The 22,769-nt window shown below is 34.8% G+C and overlaps 1 protein-coding gene across 3 annotated transcripts in view; it reads right to left on the bottom strand.

The window, feature by feature from the left end:
• The window catches only part of Hus1-like (Hus1-like checkpoint clamp component), a 128,021-nt gene that overhangs the window by 91,920 nt on the left and 13,332 nt on the right, over positions 1-22,769 (bottom strand). Inside the window, exons 1-2 of one of the 3 annotated variants that reach the window (XM_068366552.1) lie at positions 2,763-2,859; positions 2,335-2,450 (exon numbers count right to left, since the gene is read on the bottom strand). In XM_068366552.1, coding sequence (XP_068222653.1) covers positions 2,335-2,386 — 52 coding nt within the window. In that variant the 5' untranslated portion in view covers positions 2,387-2,450; positions 2,763-2,859. Of the gene's footprint in view, positions 1-2,334; positions 2,571-2,762; positions 2,860-22,769 lie in introns of those variants that run through there. The other 2 variants (XM_068366551.1, XM_068366550.1) reach the window with 2 other exon arrangements.

The following is a 22,769-nucleotide window of genomic DNA, read 5'->3' as shown; positions in this document are numbered from 1 at the left end:
TTTATTAGGGGTATTACTTTTGGTGAAGCTCAACGCACGAGCCATTAAAATTTTAGCGAGGGTTAACTACCCATCCCACTAGCTAGTGGGGGGTGGAGGGTAGCTTGCTACCAGTCCCACTCACACACCTCTGATTTAGCTCACTTTGCTTGGAGGTAGGACTTCAAGGGGGATAGGGTCGGCGGGTAAGTTTGTATGAATAGCTAAAGGTTTGTATTGTTAGGAATAATACCAATTATCTACGAATTTGTCATTTGTTCCTTAACTGGAATACAAACCTACACTATTTATTAGGGGTGACACCCATTAGGAGGGTGGATGTCCCTGCCAATCTGGCTTTTTGGCTTTACCCGGGGGCTCCTTGTATTGAATATGTTGGTACCAAATATAAGGAATCCCTACACCTCTACCCCCCCACAACAACACCAGGTGGCAAGAGGATCCCGACGACCCCCTAACCTTCCACGTCTCAATCATAATGTATACAATTAATTGTTATTTACCTGTACTTTTCATATTTATTTGTGATTTAATATTTTTAGTGATCTGGGTAGCTTGGCCCCCAGTTAGGGGCTGTGAACTGGGAAGGGTGGTCCAGGGGGCTTGACCCCAGCTAGGGGCTGTAACCTGGGAACTACTAGGTTAGGTTAGGTGGGCTTGTGTGGTCCAGGGGGCTTGACCCCAGCTAGGGGCTGTAACCTGGGAACTACTAGGTTAGGTTAGGTGGGCTTGTTAGGTTCTGTACCTTTTTACAATCTCAAAAGTGGTAAATAATCATGATTTTTCCTGTTTTTGCACACTCAAAATTACAGGTTCCCACCTGTGTCCCTTGGGAAGGGGGGGTATCTATAACGGTACAACAGCTTATTTTCAGTGGAAATAAAGGTCAAATTCGTTGAAAGCACATCATTTCTTGTAAGAAAAGTTTTTTTTTTCTCTTAGAAATGTTGCCCTGTGTTTTTCTATAAATTTACTGATTTTTCTTCATCTTGATGCCCTCTTCCCCAGCTTCCTTTTATCCAGACAGACAATTCGTGGAGTCACAGTGACACAAGGATTCGTGCTATACTAACATATTTCATTTTTTTTTTTGAAATATTATTCAAGCATCATCTTTCTTAACGATAAAATATTTTTCTATGATAAAATTCTACATAACAATGGACCAACGTAATCTCATACATACACAAAGTGAAATATAAGTTTTAATACCAAGTAGTAACTTAAGAATAATACTTGTCCGAAACAAAAATAAAAACGTATTACCAGTTTTTTTGCATACTGTACAGACCTAGCAACGCATCAAGAGACATGATCTAACGTACACATGCTCAAATTGCTCCCAAATCTTTATTTATAATATGAGGGCATACATCTAACCACTACAGTAAAACTCTTGCTCACACTTAGCCTCACATACGACGCTATGTCATCATTATTGAAGCATTGTGAATTGAATTGAATATAGGATTTAGGCATTAAGCCAAGCACTGGGATTGAAGCATTGTCTCCTATTGTACATTGCCACTTGCCTAAACTGAGACACTGCGTGAACATAAATCAAAGTATCTCTGCACAAATAAAGCTATACCTAAAGACCCTAGCCCCATCATTAGCGTTCTGGGTTGGGTTAGGAAAGGAACATTAGGTCACTGTTTACTTTTCCTACTGTAAGGGTACATATTTAGGGGAGTATGTATGATAGCGGCCACCTATGTATTATTGTCTAACTTAGAATATGGCAGTGTAAGGGGGGTCGCAGGCGGCCCCCGTTAGGTAAGTAGGTAAGGACACGGCTTGTAGGCTAGGTTAGGGGGGGAAAGTTAAGGTTTGTTGTCCAATTTTAATGAACGTGCGAGGAACTGGCCGCTGATATACAACGGCTCCAAGGTTGTGCTAAGGCAGTCGGAACAGTAGGTCTCGGGCTTAGGCTACTCATAAACTGGGTACCACAAGAAATAAGTAAAAGACATATAATGTAAGAACAGAATTGTACATGATTTCTAACAGCTACCAGTACATAATTTATAGTACACTTATAGACTAGCTAGAATGTTCTTGAGATTACCCTATCAAATATCTAACCTAGATATATCTTATTCTAGCTTAGAATAATTCCTACAAAAAAAAAAAAAAAAAAAAAAGAAACCTTAGGTTGGCCTACTGGCAACTAGAAGCCAATTCCCCATTACCAAATGATTATCTTTCAAATGGATAAAAATATAGTAAAAAGGTATTGAAACCCCGAAATTAGTTGAAGTCGATATCATAAACTTTAAATAATGTGAATTGAATGAAGTAAATGTAAATCACAAAAGTAAATGATGCACTTACTTATGAACTGCTTGATGCAACCTCCTTCAGTCATTTTACCTCTGAACTTCATGGTAGCGACAGGTTATCACAAGTGTCTCCTCTGCAAATTTCACTCAGCAATTGACGATGCAATGCTGCAACAAACACATTTATTAGATCAAAGTAACATTATAACTGACGGCATGGCCCAGACATCCAGTGGCCAACGACTACTGGAGTTGACTGTTGACATACACAAACACAATTGACTGTTCAACTATTACTGATAATACTGATTCACTGAAAACGAGTCGACTGTCAAGTTAGCAACTGAACAGACTAGTACTACTACGGCCAGTCAGCCTATCAGATATATGCACAGTAGTTTTGCTTCTTTTTAATGCCATCTTATACTATTATTGCAAGTCAAATTATAATTTTGTATATGTTGTAATGTACGCTCATACCCTGCGAGAGGTCGCTAGAGTTAATAAAAATCCTTAAATTCAGATGTCGGGCACGGGAAGTCTTGTCAAAGTACACGACAGCGATGTTTACTGGCTTTATTTATCGCTATTGTAACTAGGTTAATAAAAAACAATTGTATTTCATCATCAAAACCGAAATATATGGAAAAATAAAAATAGTACAAATGTGGCAATGACTTTTTCACTTTCGAATTTCGAGCGGTGGGCAACAAACAACAAGGAGGGAACATTTGATTGTTATGAAGTTTCAACTTTCGTACCATCCAATTTAAGCCAATGCATAAAACTAAATTTCACACAGTTTTGCAATTAAATCAAATACTTTCAAGATATGAAACATGCATAACGAATTACATAAATTCCATCATACCAAACAAGTAAACGTAAAGCCATTAAAGTTAAGCAAAACCCCATGGTAAGTGATTATATAGTCTTTTGGTAGATAGGAATTTCATATGTCTGGTAGTGAAAATTGACTCATGGTGATTGTAATAAAGTCTGCGATGATAGGACTATGGGTAATTCGACTATATGTTTTTTTTTTTTTCTTCTTCTTTTTTAAGGATGCCTGGTCCCCTGGATTTATGATTTTAGCAGCAGCAAATTCAGAGAGCAGTTACAGAGAACACTCTTTTACACTTCTCCGGGTTTCAGGTTCCTCGTTGCTCTCTCCACAACACTGTGGTTGTGGGCACACTACTAGAAGCGTAAAAGGTGCAAAGGGGCGCAATCTGCAGAAAATTAATTATCATTAGTTACCTCCTACACACACAGCACAGCAAACATACTTTTACTTTTAACTTCCAGGGTCTGCCTAATATACCTGGCAACATCTTTAGTTGGTGTTTCTAAATCCCGTACTTCTTTGCCATTGTTTCTGAATTTTCTTAATGCATTACAGCAAAACATATGCTCCATAGTATCCTGTCTCCCTACACAACACACAAAGCCTATTCTTATCAATACTGTTTCTATAATTTTCTTTAAATTCTATCATATTCAACCTTGTTTTCATAACTATTACTGCTTTCTTGGTGTTAGGTTCCAATATGTAGTCTCTTCTGCCATTACTGTACTTTTCACAAACCTCAAATAATCACTAGTATTGTCAATGATATATAATATGACTGAATAGGAAACCACGTGTCTCTACTTGGTTCTAGGAGTGTGTGACCTACAGCAGCCATATTAAAAAGGCGGGTATGGAAATATAGTCCATACTTGAGTACAGGAGCCGCATCGCCTCCCATTCCCAGCTTCTTTTCCTTCCTCACTGATAATTTAAACAGGTTTTTTTTTTGTTATTAAAATAAGTACAATTTCACTTCATGGCATCAAATTATGGGAGTGAGTGAGTTGTGGTACACTGCTCTCTGATTTTGAAAACCAGATCTATTTTTCTTAGTAAAATTTATTCTGTTGAACTTAAAAAAAAAACTTTATAAGACTTGAAGAAAAAAAATTCACTTGAGAATATCTAAAAGTGAGGAAAACTAAAGAGAATTATTAAAATGAGACAAGAAATTGAGCAACATGACCCAGTTGTTGATAAGCAATTACAATCGCTGAACGAGTTTCTATAATTGCTAAACTAGAAAATACACAGAATGAACCAGTATGTGACTTAGCAACTTGCCCTAGGTCTAGACGTCAACATAAAAAATAAATATGTATATAAAGATATTAGAGCTAAGAAATTGTCTCTAGAATTGATAATCATTATTGGATGTAAATGTGACGAATATACCTGCTCCCAAAATGCACTGGGTAAGTTAGAGATAATGATAATAATTGTTGAAAATAAGGACTTAGAGATGATGCAATGACTAGAATACATAGTATGGTATAAAGTTAAGTAACAGAAAGAAAAAATAAACTGTAGCAAATAAAACATAACAATATAGGGATTATGGTGATGTGGTTAATGCATCAGCTGACAAAAAGTATCATATACAGTTAATCCTAATTTGTATAAATGTATACAAAGCATGATACTTCAGAAACAGACTGCAAATGGCATTGCCCATAATCTAAAGTGTGATCGTGAAATCCGGAGAGTAATTCACGAAAATGTTGATAAAGTTATGTAACGATAGACATGTATGACATACCCACGGACCACAGACATACCACGCATGGCGGAGACGGTCATATTGAGAAGCAACGTAAACGAAAAAAATTGCAAAAAATAGAGGAAATTGTTTTGCTACCATAGTGCAAAACATACAGTTTCAGATATCGTCATATGTATTAACCATTTCATACCATTAAAAACAAGTTTCCGAACAGATAGTTTATTAAAGACGCCACATAGGTTTGGATATCGATAGGTAGAGGTGATGTTATGGGAGTAAAGATAAATCAGAATAAACCTTAATATGGACGGTGGACGAATGAAGCAGTAAATACATGGATATTTGGTAGAGAATATCATATATGATGGAAGAATGAGAAAAGACACCAGAGAATAGGTGAAACAAGGAAGATAGCAGGATGCATGTTAAAGAAAAAGCTTAGGAAGAAATATTGTGTTTATGGAAACCAAAGTGGAAAAATATGAGGGGTTTGTTAAATCCCTTTCTTTCTATAAAAGTGAAGTGTGATGTTTAAAGGGAAAAAAATGAAAGGTAGAAGCTGTACAGATAATTGTTCAAGTAGTTTAAGTAACACAAGAACTGAAAGGGTTAGAAATCTTGAGATAGCTTAGGGAATTAAAAAAAAGTGTCACAGGAGATAAGACAAATTAGTGTTTTGAGATGGGTTGGTCATGTGAAAAAAAAATGGATGATGATAAGAAGGTGAAATGACATAATAAAATAGAGGGAGGAGATAAGCGAGAAAGACCTAGAAGGTCATACGAGCAATAGCCTAGTATATAGGAAGGAAGAGAGAGAAGTAAATGGCACAGAACTGGAAATGATGTTTCTACGTAGACATAGGGAGTTACTAATGTTGAAGCTTTCTGCACTAGATTTCAGCAATTCAAATAGAAATGGAAGGCTTTAGTTAAGGGTAATAGCTTGCATTGAAAATGGGTTTAAGACAAGGTTGTGTTATGAATGTCATGATTGTTAAACATGTTTATAGATGGAGTGATGCAAGATGTTAGAACAAGGAGGCTGAATTTACATGCAAAGTTGTGGTACAGGAAAATGTGTTGTGTAATGGTTGATGTTTGAAGCAAATAATGGCCCGATTGGGAACATTGATGAAAAACGGCAAAAACTGAAGAAAGTTTGATAGTATCTGTGAGAGGAGAAAGTTGTGAATAATGTCAACAAGAGTCATTTTATGAGGATAAATGGACACAAGAAAAATAGAGTAATAAATGTTAGTCTAGACTCTAGATAGTACAGTAAGCGAATAGCACCGGATGATTCATATAAGTACCCGTGAGTATATGTGTCAAATTATAGCAAGATGAGAAAAGAGCGAGTCATAGAATACAAGAAACAATAACGGGAACAGGATGCATGCAAAAGATAAGTAAACATTTACTTTTCTGTAAGAGTCTAAGTGAGAATGTTTAGAGGAATTATAGAACCAAATCTCCTTTACAAGAATGAAGTATGAATGGAGAATGAATATGATATAAAAATATGGTAAACTGCTGAGCAGAATTGTTTACGTTGAGCATGTGATTTTATATAATGAAATTAATTTGACAGGGTTGAAAAACTAGAGATACATAGAAGTGGCAGCACGTTAACAATAAAATTTTAGATCGATTACAGCATTTGAATTGGTTCAGTCCTTAAATGGAATAGACAGCAATCGATTAGCTTCTAGGATACAGAAGTTCTAGGAGGGAGAAGAGAAAAAGGCTTAAAACTATTGGATAGATAGCGTGAAAGGTGCAATAAAAACATCGGCTGTGATATCCAGGAAGTTCTTGAGTGCATGCAAAATGAGATTTAAGAGCATCATTCATATAGTGAGGTTTGAACCGTTTGACACTATTTATAAGCCTTCTATATACCAGCCATCCGTTGTGATACTACCGCTAGAGTGTTATTGGGTCCTTTGACTAGCTAGACTACTATATTGGATCCATCTCTCTCGTTACGGCACAGTTCGTTTTTGCTTACGCAGACACAGAATAGTCTGGCCTATTCTTTACACATTCTCCTTTTTCCTCATACACTTGCCAACAATGAAATTACCAAAAAATTCTTCTTCTCTCAAAAGGTTAATTACTACACTATAAGTGTTCAATGGCTACTTTATTCTTGGTAAGAATAGAAGACACTCTTAAGCTATGGCAAGCAGCTCTTTTAGAACACTCCAAAATCAAACCATTGTTCTCTGGTCTTGGGTAGTGCCATATCCTCTGTATCATGGTCTTCCACTGTCTTGGGTTAGACATCTCTTGCTTCAGGGTACACATGGGCACACAATTTTATCTTGTTTTTCTTACTCATGCTGTTTTGCAGTTTTTATCCTCTTGTTATTTTGATGTTTTTATAGTTTATATACGAAGGATTTATTTTGATGTTATTATTGTTCTTAAACTTATATTGGAGTTTATTTCCTTATTTCCTTTCCTCACTGGACTATTTTCCCTGTTGGAGCCCTTACGCTTATAGCATCCTGCTTTTCCAACTAGGGTTGTGGCTTAGCAAGTAATAATGATAATAATAATTATAATAATAATAATGATGATGATGATGATGATGATGATACATACAAACATACATACATGCATATCTACACATCTTGTTGAAATATTCCTGAACAGTACGAAGACTGAAGAAGAATTCACAGAACATAAACTTAACAGATCTTACCTTTAAGATGTATTTTCTAGGTTAAACTTACTAGAAATAAAACAGGTACAAGGAAAAATCACAAACTATTATGTGTTTCCCTTGAGAAACTTAATCTACCCATGAGGAGTTTATAAATTTTCCAACCCATATCACCATTGAGATGAAGCTGCAAGAAAATTATCCGGCATTCTAGTTACCATGTATTCACTGATCACTTAAAAACACCGCAATTATCTGGAAATTAGATTAAAATATCGCCTGGATACGATCATTCCAAGTTGGATGCTAATCCATTTATGACAAATGCATCTGATGACTTCGGGTTAAAGAACTACAGAGTAATTTACTTTCTATTCGCTAAATCTAACTATGAGTTTGATACTTTAGAAAAAAGTAGCAAACTTGCTATGAAATTCCTATTGCAAGAGGTAACACAACATCTCTTTGCCTTTCCTTCTTATCTATAGTTCATTTCTTTTAGCGAGTCATATTTGCACCGACTCGCAGCGGTGCCCTCTTAGCTCGGAAAAGTTTCCTGATCGCTGATTGGTTGGACAAGATAATTCCAACCAATCAGCGACCAGGAAACTTTTCCGAGCTAAAAGGCACCATTGCGAGTCGGTGCAAATATGACTCGCTAAAAGAAATGGACTATAGTTGATTTACTGTGAACTATGGATTACGGAGCAAGTATCTTATGTATGTATCCAACTACATTCTACAGTACTAGTGTACACGGCCCATCATAAATAACACCTAAATATTTAGATAGATATGCACGCACACGTCCTCCTTCTCCCTAGGGTATGGCTACTCCTATTCCCTTTACCTGAAAGACAGGAAGAGCTGAGCATGACCGAAAAGTTTGTATATATATATATATATATATATATATATATATATATATATATATATATATATATATATATATAGAGAGAGAGAGAGAGAGAGAGAGAGAGAGAGAGAGAGAGAGAGAGAGAGAGAGAGAGAGAGAGAGAGATATGCACGTGAGGATATTCGTAATAGTATCCCAATTAAAAATGAAAATAGTTTTCTATGTACAACGATTATTATACGTTTTCTATTTTCAATTGTATAGAGGACTACATGATTTTAGGGTCGAAAGTTCATACTGTAAACAGATCGGCTAAAAATGTTTAAACCTCACAGGTTTGGTAAGTAATGAGGATCTAATTCTCTGAAAATAACAATTATGTTCTTTAATGTTGGTGCTATGTGGAGTTGAGTTGCAATCATTACCCATAGCTGTTCCTGGGTAGTAAAGATGATGGTCAAATCATATTCCAAACCCCTAATATCACATCTCATCAGGTATAACGTAGAATGAAGATTGGATAAAAAAAACATATAAAATCAATGTATAAGTTTCGTATATTCTTAAAATCATAAGTGATCAATCATATAAACAAGACCAGACTATTAGAAAACACCAAAAACATAATAAAGAAAAGATTGGAAATGAGGGTAAAAATCCAAGAGCGGTGAAATGGAATTACCAAAACTATCTAAAACAATAAACAAACTAAAAGCGCAAGACATTCGTAAACACAATCAGATCAAACACTGAGGAAACACTAAAGAAGAGGAGAACAGATATTTGCTTTAAAGGATGAAACTGGAAATATTATCGACAAAAGAGATGGCGTGTTAAAAATTGTAGAGGATTTCTAAACAATGCTACACAATAGCGATATAAGAAATATATTTGCAATAGAAATAATTAAACAACTAAGCCCGTGCCTAAAGCAATAGTAGCAGTAGAAAAAACAGTAAAGCAATAAAAGGCACAAAAGAGGCAAGGCAGCAGGAGAAGATGTCATAACAATTGATTTAATAATGAATGGGTGAGATTTCATAGTAGTAAAACTCGCTGAACTTTATACAAAACTCTGCAAAAATGCTCTATACTTACAACTTGGAAAAAATTCATCATTATCTGAATTAAAAAAAAAAAAAAAATGACACAAGACCTGAAAATTTACCACCCTAAAAGTTTACTCTCAGTAATATATATATATATATATATATATATATATATATATAGATATATATATATATATATATATATATATATATATATATATATATATATATATATATATATATATCTATATATATATATCTATATATATATATATATATATATATATATATAATAATAATTACAAAGATCATATTAGGTCGAATAGAAAGACAACTAGGCTTTAATCAACCAGAAGATCAGGCAGGCTTTAGAAGCAGTTATTCAACTGACCATATCCACGTAATTAACCAACTAAAGGTAAAATCAATATAGACTATATGAAAGCTTTTGATTTTGTTAAAACTTCAGCAGTAATGAAAGCCCTTCAAAGACAAGGACTAGACGAATCTTATGATAGAACATTTGAAGATATCTATACGGGAAATGCAGCAATCCTAAAACTACATAAAGATAGTGAGAACATTTCAGTTGAGAAAGGAGATAGATAGGGAGACCCCTTCTCTCCTAAATTTATCACAGCATGCCTAGAAGAAATTTTTAAGAGTGAGCCGTTATGCTGTAACCGAGAGGCGAGGTGAATGCAATTAACTTTATTTCAACAGGTAGTAAGCTTATATACAACAGGGTCAGGGTAAGGTCACAAAAATTCAATCAAAATAATTCATGAAAATACAGGCTTAAACAGGTTCTGTTTTAACAGTGAGGTGTAGAGCGAGATATACAATAAAAAAGAAAATACCGTTACAGTGTAAGAGACTGGCAACAGTGAAACACATGCAGTACATGGTGGAGAACTTTTGGTAAACAAAATGAGGTTATGGAAAGTAAAATGTCACGTTCTCTAGAAAAGAAAAGTATTTAATCAAATGGTCCTAGCAGTATTAATTTATCCAACAGTAACTTGGAACCTTACTAAATCCTTAGAACATAAGCTAGTTACTACTAAAAGAGCTATGGAAAGAAAAATGATGGGAATGACACTAGGAGATAGAAAGAGAGCAACATGGACACGATAGCAAAGTAAAGTAGCAGAGAATATACTAACAGCATGTAAGAAAAAGAAATTGACATGTGCAGGACATATAACGAGCATGCCATTTAATAGATGGACATTAAGAATAACAGAATGTGTCCCTAGAGTTTGCAAAAGAAGCAGGAGAAGGAAGAGAAGATGGATAGACGAGCTAAGAAAATTTGCGGGTATAGACTGGCAGAAAAAGACCATAGACAGACGCGAGTGGAAGGACATGTCTGAGATCTTTGTGCTGCAGTGGACTAGCAACGGCTGATGGTGACATGGGGGGTGGGGGGTGGGGGTGGGGGGGGGTTCCTCAATGAATGCAAGAATGCATTGTATGATTATACATAGCTCTATAATAAAGGTTTTTTTTATCAGTAAGTAAGAAATACTAAATAGTACTACAAGATTATTCTAACCATTGTATAAAACTGCGCTTGCTCAAAATTAATTCAGAATTAGCGAATTAAGATGAAAAAGCGAGTCCTATTCATATTCTCTACATAATTGCCAGTTTCATTACGGTAAAAAAGTCATAACCCTCACTGGGAAATACGCAAAACAGCATTATTCATTGGTAAGGTAAAGAATGTGTAAATTTTATTTCATTATTTTAAACATGCACTTACTAAAATGTCACTTGTATGTGTCAAATATATGAATATTATTATCATCTAATAACAAAAAAATTCGAATACACGATTTTTAAAGAAATTGCGTCTTGAATATACGTCAAAATAACAGTTCAGTAAAATATATTCGTTTGTACTTAATGCAAATGAAACTCATCCCTGTAACGTAAACACGTAAGAACTACAATCCCACGGACTCCCCTAACTTGACGTTTGTACAGTATACCTCACTGAAAATGATATACTGTAGATGATTCAATTGCCACTTAACGAAATTATAGCATGTAGCCAACTGGCTGAAATTTGAATATTTTACTCATGTTATAGAACTTAAAAACTATAAGAAATTTTGCTGTGAATTTGGCAATCTGATTTAGAGATTAATATGAATAACTTATATTTAACACTAGGAAGGGAATAAGAATTTGAAACACGTTATTAATCTGCTCTGTTCTAAAGTGATCGCTTTCCAACTTCAGTTCTTGTAAGCTGCATGAATAAAGCTCACTGCATGTGTATGTTTGCACTTCTGATACTGTGATACAGTCTACAAATTTAATTAATCATTTAATAAATAATCTTTAGAAAGTGACTCTCCCACTCTACTTTAAGTAAATTCATTTTAAATCTGTTCAAAAGTCTGTTGATAACACAACAAAAAGTTTGCAACGAAATTAAGTTCGACTAAAGTCAACAAAACATTCACTAGGATGTCTAATCAGGGACTTTATATCATTTTCAAAATAACGTTCAGTACGTAGTAAGTAAAGAATACGAAAGGTCAGTGAACGATATAAGTACAAGCTCATTAGTCTTTAATAACATCGGAAGACTAAAATAGATTTACAACTTAATAAGCAATAGGTGCCGAACATCAATACACAATGAAGTTTTTTGAAAAACAGAAATTTTAAAGAGGCTAATTATGTTGTTAATAATATTGAAATGCATAAAAAAAAAAACTAGGTAAAGACCAGCTTACAGAGACAAAGATGAAACCAATATAAGCTAGCAAAATTTGCTAACAAAACCCTAAGCCAAACTGCCGTATGAGTAAGAGATAAGAACAGTGCTAATGAACAGGAGATTTTCCTTTTGGGAAATTTTAATGCTTGGGATCTTAATGAAGAGGTCTCCTTTCAAAATGCTATTTGCTGTGAATGAATATTGCAAGACATGGTAATTTCTTGTTCCAAATTTAATCAAGTAACTCTTCAATCGTAGTTAAAGAGATGATTACACAGTTACTGCCACATTAAATGTGATAAGTAATAAGGCTTTTGAAGATGACACGAACAGTCGAAATGTAAACACTTAAGCATAAATTATTTGAAACCACTCTAATTAATTAATGACATCACTGCTTTAATGGCCAACCTCTTCGATGTCATCAGATGCCGAGAACTCGGTTTCTGGGACAAAGACATCTAGTTAAGTTAACCAGGTCATCTGTGCTTAGGGAATCCTGGCTATTAGGTGGGATCAAAGCACCTCTTGAAGTTTAACGTCCTTGCCTTAATGGTGGTTGCTGGAGAGAAGAGGAGGGGGGAAGAATTGTTGGAAATTAAACTTTCTTTTGTTTACTTTTTTGTAACGAATATGTTCATGACTTTAGATCTTTTGAATAGTAATGTATGGTACGCACGAATATAAGCTTATCAATTATCAAAACGAAATATTTCCATTATGACCCTTGCTAAACAAATACGAACAAAATCTTCAAGTAAATAAAAGAAACAAATCAAAATCAGGTGCAGGATCCAAACTATAGAAGTGAAACCGATTTTCTTGATGACTAAATTGAAAGAGAGAGAGAGAGAGAGAGAGAGAGAGAGAGAGAGAGAGAGAGAGAGAGAGAGAGAGAGAGAGAGAGAGGTTTTACAACTTATTCAGTAATTAACACTGTGGTTGCTAAAACAGACTGCTCTAGAAAAGATGTGTGAGCAGAGAGAGAGAAATAGCTATATGTGGCCTTATCTATTTAGCATTTACTACTCCGGTTACAAAAGCACTTCTCTAGTAAACATAGTTGCGCAGAGAGAGAGAGAGAGAGAGAGAGAGAGAGAGAGAGAGAGAGAGAGAGAGAGAGAGAGAGAGAGATCTATTTAGCATTTAACACATTTACAAAAGCAAAACATGGCAGGAAAATATTAGCAGATGTCATACATTATATATATATATATATATATATATATATATATATATATATATATATATATATATATATATATATATAGAAAGAGAGAGAGAGAGAGAGAGAGAGAGAGAGGAGAGAGAGAGAGAGAGAGAGAGAGAGAGAGAGAGAGAGAGAGAGAGAGAGAGAAAATTTATGGCTTTACAATCTATTCTGCTTTTAATAATGTATTTTACGAAAGAAAACAACTCGAGAGAGAGAGAGAGAGAGAGAGAGAGAGAGAGAGAGAGAGAGAGAGAGAGAGAGAGAGAGAGAGAGAGAGAGAATGTCCCTCATATCCCAAAATCGAAAAGTGAATTTTACACCATTTTCCCCAAGACTTGAAAAAGCAGAGCTCGCTTATGAGAATATCATCTCGTCCCCTTCATGAGGGGAGCACACTTCTCACTTCCGGCAGCACGAGGGGAGCCAAAGGTGTTGAGACGCAAAATCCAAAATGATGGTCACACATCTTACACCGGGATTAGGGGTTTCCTCCATTTTAGAATCTCTCTCTCTCTCTCTCTCTCTCTCTCTCTCTCTCTCTCTCTCTCTCTCTCTCTCTCTCTCTCTCTCCTAGCCTTTAGAATAGACTTATTTTATTAGTAATTTTTTGAGGAATAAATTCTTTTATACTTATATAATATCAAAAGTAATCATATTGACTAAAAGTGGTGCACTTTAATTAGTTTTAATTCACTATATCAGAGGTAAAATTGTGAGATTATTAATTGGCCAATCTCTGTCTAAAGGGCGTTGCACCTGTCTGAACTTGGTGGATATACATGAATTCAAATTGGATGGGTAGTGAAATATGAAATGATTAAAAATTAAATGAGTGGGCATCACTCCTTTCTATTTTCAAGTTTGCACGGTGTGTGAATAACCTAAAATATTCACACTAAATAAGGGGTAAAGATCTTTTAAAAAATAACAGCTCGGATAAAGAAGATAACATAAATTATAAAAAACTTTAACAATTTCATCGGAGCAAAGCTTTAGTGCGAAAACAACCGACAAGAGCAGAAAAGCGATTTCGGTCATAATACTAACTGAAGGATCATTGTTCTTGAGTATTGTTACTTATCTAAATGATCTTGAGCTTGGTCCATTACATTGTTTTTTGCAGTGAGGTTCATGATACACGTACATGAAAATCAAAAGAAATTAGGCAGACCATATCCTTGTCCAAAACTCCCAAAGAGGAAGAGGAGATGGCGGAAGGTATTTGATCAAGGAACTGAGCACAAACATGATTTTCATCTACAATACAATTGAACAAAACGTAAAAAATTTTGGTATTGAATTTCTAAAGTGAAATAGATATCGACATGGAAGTTAAGCGAACTAATGTAAAAGGAAAACCTGAAGTAACGACGACGACAAAAAAAAAAAAAAAAAAAAAAAAAAAAGGGATTGCATAAGTACGAGCACAGTGGCGTGTATTTATTATAAAGAAACCATAAAGGCTATATAATAATGTCATACACAAGCGGGTAGAACTTCTTTAATGGCTAGAATGCAGAAGTGTCGTCAAAAGAAGAGCAACCATTGCCCTAGCCATCTTCAATACACAGCTATTTAGCAAGGAAAATGGACTGGGTTCAGTAGTTCACTCTAAGAATTCTAATCAAAAGCGAGATTTACACGGTTGAACGGTTCGTTGAAAGCAGTTCGACTGACAAGTGTTTGTAGTGATAATCGAGCGTGTGAACGGGGTATTTGGTTGTAGCACACGTTCGTCGAACTGTTCGAAGAAAATCAGATCTAGCCTGACTTTTGTGGGCGGGGCTTCATTGTCCACAAACCTTATGCATTTGTGACTGCCTCCACCTTTTGAACCATTTGACAAGTAGGTACGACAACCGGGTTCGACAAACCATTTGATCGTGTAAACCCCGCTTAAGATCTGTTACATTCCATTGGTTAATTTAAAGATTGACGTCTTAGGGAAGGGTTGTCAGATCATGGGGATTAACTGCTTTGCTAATATCTATTTGATTTGGAAATGGATCGATTTTGATTTGAATTGTCATTTTAACATTAGTTTTGGGTGTTATAGTTTCCGTTGCCGTTAATTTTTACAAATATTTTGTTGTCATTTTTGTTTTCATTCACATTGCTGCTAACTCCTTCAAACATTTAAAAAAAAATATTTTCAGAGGGATTTGATTTAAGATTAAATAAATTTTGGTTTTAGATGTATTGCATACGTATTTTTTGTTAGTTTCTCATTTATCTTTTATTTGTGACGTTCTATTTCTTATAATGTTGGTGGTTATATTAAAAATTTACAAAGATTGTTCATTAAGATGTGAATTGTATTGATTTTCATGAAACAATAATGGCATGAAAATTGATGGTTTGGCGAGTTCTCCTGGCTTAATATCTTTTGAATCTCGTTAATAACTTGAGTTGTTTATCTCCTTTTGCACGTATCTTATGATGCGTTTGTGGTTAAGGTAGCTTCATTCAGCCTTGGATTATAGATTAAAGTTAATAACATTGGTTTTTTATAAACTAGAGGGTTTTTTATCACTTCTTGATAATTATTTTAGATCTTTTCCTCTACAATACATCATATAACTGTCGGATAGGTGGGGATGGTGTTATTTCATCTCCTGTCTTTTATATATAGCTTTGGTTTTACAAATACCTTTAATTTATGTCTAGCACACAAACACATACATGCACACATTATATATACACACATATACACACACACACACACACACACACATATATATATATATATATATATATATATATATATATATATATATATATATATATATATATGACTAATCATCATCATCATCATCCTCAGCCGTTACTAGTTCACTGCAGAACAAATGCCTCAGATATGTCCTTCCAATAGTGTCTGTTTATGGTCTTTATGTACCAGTACACACCCACAAACTTTCCTAGTTCGTCAATACATCGTCTTCTCTTCCTTCTCCTGATTCTTTTAATGAGTTTGGGAGAGTATGTGAGGGAAGGAAGTTGAGAATTAATGTGGGTAAGAGTAAGGTTATGAGATGCACGAGAAGGGAGGGTTGTGCTAGGTTGAATGTCATGTTGAATGCAGTTACTCGAGGAAGTAGATCAGTGTAAAAATACTTGGGGTCTCTTGTTGCTGGAGTAGAAGCAGATGCACGTCAGAGAGGGAATGAAGGATGTAAAGTGTTAGGGGCAGTGAAGGCAATGGTAAAGAATAGAGAGGTTAGGAATGAATGTAAAGAGAGTTCTGTATGAGAAAGTGATTGTACCAACTGTGAGTTGTGGGGAATGAAAGTGACGGAGAGACAGAAATTGAATGTGTTTGAGCTGAACTTTCTGAGGAGTATGGCTGGTGTATCTCGAGTAGATAGGGTTAGGAACGAAATAGTGAGGGTGACAACGGGTGAAAGAAATGAATTAGCAGCTAGAGTGGATATGAATGTGTTGAGGTGGTTTGGCCATGTATAGAGAATGGAAAATTGCCATCTGCTGAAGAAGGTTATGAATGCAAGAGTTGATGAGAGAAGTACAAAAAGAACGCCAAGGTTTGTGTGGATGGATGGAGTGAAGAAAGCTCTAGGTGAAAGGAGGATAGATGTGAAAGTTACAAAAGTGCGTGTTAGAAATAGGAATGAATGGCGAGCGTTTGTGACACAGTTCCGATAGGCCCTGCTTCTTCCTCCAGTAGCCTTGGTGAACGCTGAGGTAGCAGCAGAAGGGGATTCGGCATATGAAGCTTCATTTGTGGTGGATAACGGGAGGGGGTGGGGGGGGGAGTGTAGGCTGTGGCACCCTAGCAGTACCAAATAAACTCGGCTGAATCTCTCGTCAGGCTGGGAGGAGCTAAGAGAATAAATGTTCCCTTTTGTTCTTTTTTTTTTTTTTTTGAAGTCAGCTACCCCCAAAATTTGGGGAAAGTGTCTTGATAGATGGATATATTATCTTAGTTTTACTCACATTAATTTTCAGTCCTACATTTCTGCTTTCTTTATTCATATCTTCTATCATCTTTTGTATTTCCTCCCATGATTCACTAAACACAGCTATGTCATTTGCGAATCTTAAGTTGTGAAGATATTCCCCTTTGATATTAATTCCTACATATTCCCAATCTAAATTCTTAAAAACTTCTAGGCATGCTGTGAATAATTTAGGAGAGATGGGGTCTGCCTGCTTAACTCCTTTTTCAACCGAAATGTTCTCCCTATCTCTATGCAGTTTTAGGATTCCAGTACTTACTGTATAGATATTTTCAAGTGATCTAACATAAGATTCTTCTATTCATTGTTTTTGAAGGGGTTTCATTACGGCTGAGGCTTTGAATTGTAAATATTTCATATATTATGGAGAGTAAACTTACTGGGCGGTAATTTTCCTGGTCTTTTGTGCCTCCCTTTTCGTGAATTAGTATAATGATAAAAGTTTTCCAAGCTGTTGGTGTTGAGCATTCCTGCAGACATTTGCTGTAGAGTTCAGCGAGTTTTACTTCTATGAAATCTCCTCCATCTATTATTAAATCAATTCTTAGGACATCTTCTGCTCCTTTTGCCTCTTTTCATGCCTTTTAATGCTTTCTTTACTTCTCCTACTGTTAAGTTTGGTAACGGCTCAGGGGTTTCATTATTTCTATTGGTGAAATTATTTATTCCTCTATTGTATAGCAATTTATAGAAATCCTATGCAATTGTTATTACTCCATCTGTACTGTGGACACTATTTCCATTTTCATCTTTAAAAAGCAAACATCTGTTGGCGGCCTGTTCCAAGCCTCCTTTTTATCAATTAAATGCTTCTTTCTTTCTTTAGCGTTTCTTCCATTTGGGATAATTGTATTTACGATTATTTTGGATTTTTTCATTTGTTTATTGTTTTTAGATAGTTCTGCTAATTCCATTTCATCTCTCTTGGATTTTACCAGCATTTCCAATCTTTTCACTATTAGATTTTTGGTTTTCCTGATAGTTTTCCTTGATTTAGTTTAGGAACTTTTCCACATATCTCTTATGAGGATTTCCATACAAATTTTGTCAAATTACTGTTTATATATACTTAACTTACTTCCAGTTCACCAATTAAAGATTACAGGAATGTTTATTTACCTTTTTAACATATTTTTTTTCTCTTTCCTTAGCTCTAAATAAATTATGCTTCTCGTCATTCTATGATCGCCTGACTTTAACTTGATTGACACTGTTACACCTTTAACTAAATTGACTTTTTCGCTGAGAATAAAATCTATTTCATTTTTCGTTTCTCCATTTGGGCTTCTCCATGTCCATTTTCTATGTTCCTTTTTATAAAAGAAGGTGTTCATAATTTTAAGATTATTTCTTCAAGCAATATAACATTATAGCATTCTGCTTTTTCCCTCTAGGATTGTAGCTTAGAAATTAATGATAATATATATATATATATATATATATATATATATATATATATATATGTGTGTGTGTGTGTGTGTGTTTGTGTGTACGCACACATAAACACAGACACACACACACACACACACACACACATATATATATATATATATATATATGTGTGTGTGTGTGTGTGTGTGTGTGTGTGTAAATGTATGTGAGTGTCTGTGGTAAGGCACTATCGAGAAATCTTATAGATGTTCCTTTATCTTTTCTTCCATGTCATCCTTTCTAATTCTCTACTCTGTTTTAGAACCCTCTGATTGTAGGGCACTAACTCCATTTAAAAGTATTATCGGCTTATTATTTTTTCTTTTCCGAATTATGTGTATGATATCTTCTATGTCAACAATCGTCGCCTTTAAAACGTGGAAAGGAAGATTTATTCAGTTAGTACCATTGGAAAATCTAAGTCTCTCGCATATAGAAAGACACTTTTGCATGGACAATAATAATCTGTTGAACTTACCAATAGTTCCAATTATAAAGAGAACACAATTACATCTACCATCATCTCCGATGACTTTGGTTATCTAAAAGACTTTTTTTACAACCATTTCCCGTCAAGTAAGAAGTAATTACACCTAATTTACTTAAGAAAGTCTGATAATACCTGAATGTCTTATAGAGAAAGACCTCACATAAAGTGCTCGGGTAGGCAGTTTCTAAATATTCCATTGGAATGAAAAGACTATAACTAACAGTCTACACTGTAAAAAAAAAAAAAAAAAACCGTAATTTTAATCGGAAATTCTCCGTAACAATATACTGTTCTCGGCCATATTCCAGTAAATACAGGCGACCGAAATATTTACCCTACTTTGTTATTATCTTTTATGGGTTGGTGTCCGTATTATCACCCCTTTACGTCAATATATCCGTTTTTAAAACGGGAAAAACCCTAGAATAAATGTTGCAAGGTATTTACCGTTTTTTTAATGCAAATATTTAACTCTGTAGCGAGAGAGAGAGAGAGAGAGAGAGAGAGAGAGAGAGAGAGAGAGAGAGAGAGAGAGAGAGAAAGCAATAAACCAACGAGGTTTATACAACCTCCATGCTATAAACCCTCTCCATCTACGCAATTCACACCACTTCTAAGGAAGACATAAAATGAGGAAGGTAAGAGGTGATGTGAAACAGGAGGCAGGTTAAAAGGGGTTCAAACCTGAACCCAAAATGAAGATCATGAGTTCTCAAAATTTTATTGATTTCAGATTTTTCCCATTCTACTTAATTAATTTTATATTTAATGGAAGCTCTCCATTTTCATCTCTCTCTCTCTCTCTCTCTCTCTCTCTCTCTCTCTCTCTCTCTCTCTCTCTCTCTCTCTCTCTCTTTCTCTCTCTCTCATTTAAAGTTTTCATCACAAACGAAATCTTTTGTTTTTTCCCAAATCCTTTGATTCTTGAAAGGAGAGTATGATCTTTCCTCTTATGAGAACTTTTCTTAGACATCTTAGCTATTATTTCCTGAGGCCTCTGATAGACGGTAATGCTATTAATACTATTTACAAAGCCTTTTTATTACGATGTTCACAAAACATGGTGTCGTACTTCAACATTTGAACTTTTGTAAAACCAAGATTTACGTTTCCACACAATGATGGATTCTCTCTCTCTCTCTCTCTCTCTCTCTCTCTCTCTCTCTCTCTCTCTCTCTCTCTCTCTCCGTGAATGAGAACATACCACAAAGAATGAGAGACGATTAATCCACCGAATCGCTCGAAACAGTTTTGCGAGTTTTGCACATCGACCTGATCTCTCGGAACAGGGAATGGTGGATGAAAGAAAGGAAGAAAAAGATGAGGACAACAATCGAGCGGCGAAATAAATAATTGAAGATTAAAGTGTAAAGAAAAAAATCCTTATCTTAAGAAAACTATTTTGTAAAATGATCAACATGTTTACTAGTTTCGGTTCTCGACTGTGACTTTGAAGTCTACAGTTTCTCGTTCAGAGCAGTAATGTATTAAGTAGCGCACCGAAGCGATTAGAAACAATACGATCATATATGAGACGATATACAGTGCAGTGATATATAGGGGACATACAAAGAGCTCATCAATCTTAAATGGATGGTACAAAAGGGGATGGAAACTGACAATAATGTTCAGAAACGACTATAATAATAGCGAACACGATCCAACTTTAATAACATTTATTATTACTATCCAGCAACATTATATAAAAATACCATATATATATATATATATATATATATATATATATATATATATATATATATATATATATATATATATATGTGTGTGTGTGTGTGTGTGTGTGTATGTATACATTTATTAATCAGTTTTTCGCAAGATTTACAGTATATATTTGCAGTTGCTTATCAACTTCTTGAATTAACCATGCTCTTTAGACTCAGTTATTTCTACAAAGGCCAAAATCAAACGTAGAAATAAATGAAAATATCTTAATTTCCATGGTTGGCTTCGAACTCACACGCAGCAGGTTTCAATGAGGTTAACTTCGACCACTGGACTGCAGAGAAAAAAGTCCAAATCGCTTATAGGTGGCCTACATATATCTGTCGATTGCAGGATTTGCAGTGATAAGTGTATCGATAATATATGAAGATATCGAGAAGCTAACATATCATTCTGACTATATCAAATAATTATTTTAGTTACATAATAGTTAAACAAAATGGTCTGGAGAAAACAGAAGGGAACGTCTTGTGTACGCTTCTTGTGTATATACTATATACTATATGCTATATATATATATATATATATATATACATATATATATATATATACACATATATATACATATATATATATATATATATATGTGTGTGTGTGTGTGTGTGTGTGTGTGTGTGTGTACGTTTTACATAGATTAATATATATCATTCAATTATAACGAAATATTTTCGAGCTAAGACATTGAAAGATAGTGTTACAGCACAGCTATGTTTCAGGTTTTGTTCGACTTATACCAAACTACGCTTTTTACACTCAATTCTGTAAGTGTCTTCGCTGATTCACAATTTACCTCTTCCTACAGTTATCTTGCTGATAGCTCACTCGCATAGCACAGTCCGCGCACGCGCACTCGCACTTTCAAATATGTGACAAAGTGCAAAGCAAAGGCTTGATTTGCATAACAAGCTTAATAGTGGCGTCAATTTATTATGACTTTTATTGAATTCTGAATTAATAAGCGCAAAGCCATTTCGACTACATTCCAACTTCGCATTTGCAACAGTGAATTTACAAATATAAAAAAAGGGAACAGAAAATTGACAAATGCAAAACGCTTTTGTCAACCAGGAAACAGCTGTCAAGGACGTCACGTCCAATCATTTGACGCAACAACTAAATCGTAAAACAGGTTTGCGAGTTGAGCTGTCACAGGATTCCATTTATGATTTTGAAGGTTTGGAACATGACAATACAACAAATACGTCCGATGCGGATTTAAGGACAAAAGGGAAATGATAAAAGTTCCGCACACAAAGAAAGAAGAATCACAGATATCACAGAAGTGAGAGAATACAGTTAATTGAATCATGACGAATAAAGAATCAACATTAAAAAGAGTTTGGATTTTAATTCATTTATGATGCTATGAAAGAACAAATGACAAAACATACACCAATGTTGTTATTATTATTATTATTATTATTATTATTATTATTATTATTATTACTAGCTAAGCTGCAACCCTAGTCTATCATTACTAGCTAAGGTAAAACCCTAGTTGGAAAAGCACGGTGCTACAAGCCCAAGGGCTCCAACAGGGAAAAATATCCCAGTGAGGAAAGGAAATAAGGAAATAAATAAACGATATAAGAAGTAATGAACAATTATGCACCCCATGAAACCACTCCACCCAGCTCTTCTTATGACTTATCTCTTGGCGACGAGTAAATAATCGAGAAATAAATGCGTATAAAACTAACCGAAATTACTATGGGTTTAAAAATTATGGGAATAAGTATGGTTGC

The sequence above is a fragment of the Palaemon carinicauda genome, chromosome 44, assembly GCF_036898095.1.
Source record: "Palaemon carinicauda isolate YSFRI2023 chromosome 44, ASM3689809v2, whole genome shotgun sequence".
In the NCBI taxonomy this organism is placed as follows: domain Eukaryota; kingdom Metazoa; phylum Arthropoda; class Malacostraca; order Decapoda; family Palaemonidae; genus Palaemon; species Palaemon carinicauda.
This window is presented reverse-complemented; position numbering and strand designations above follow the sequence as displayed.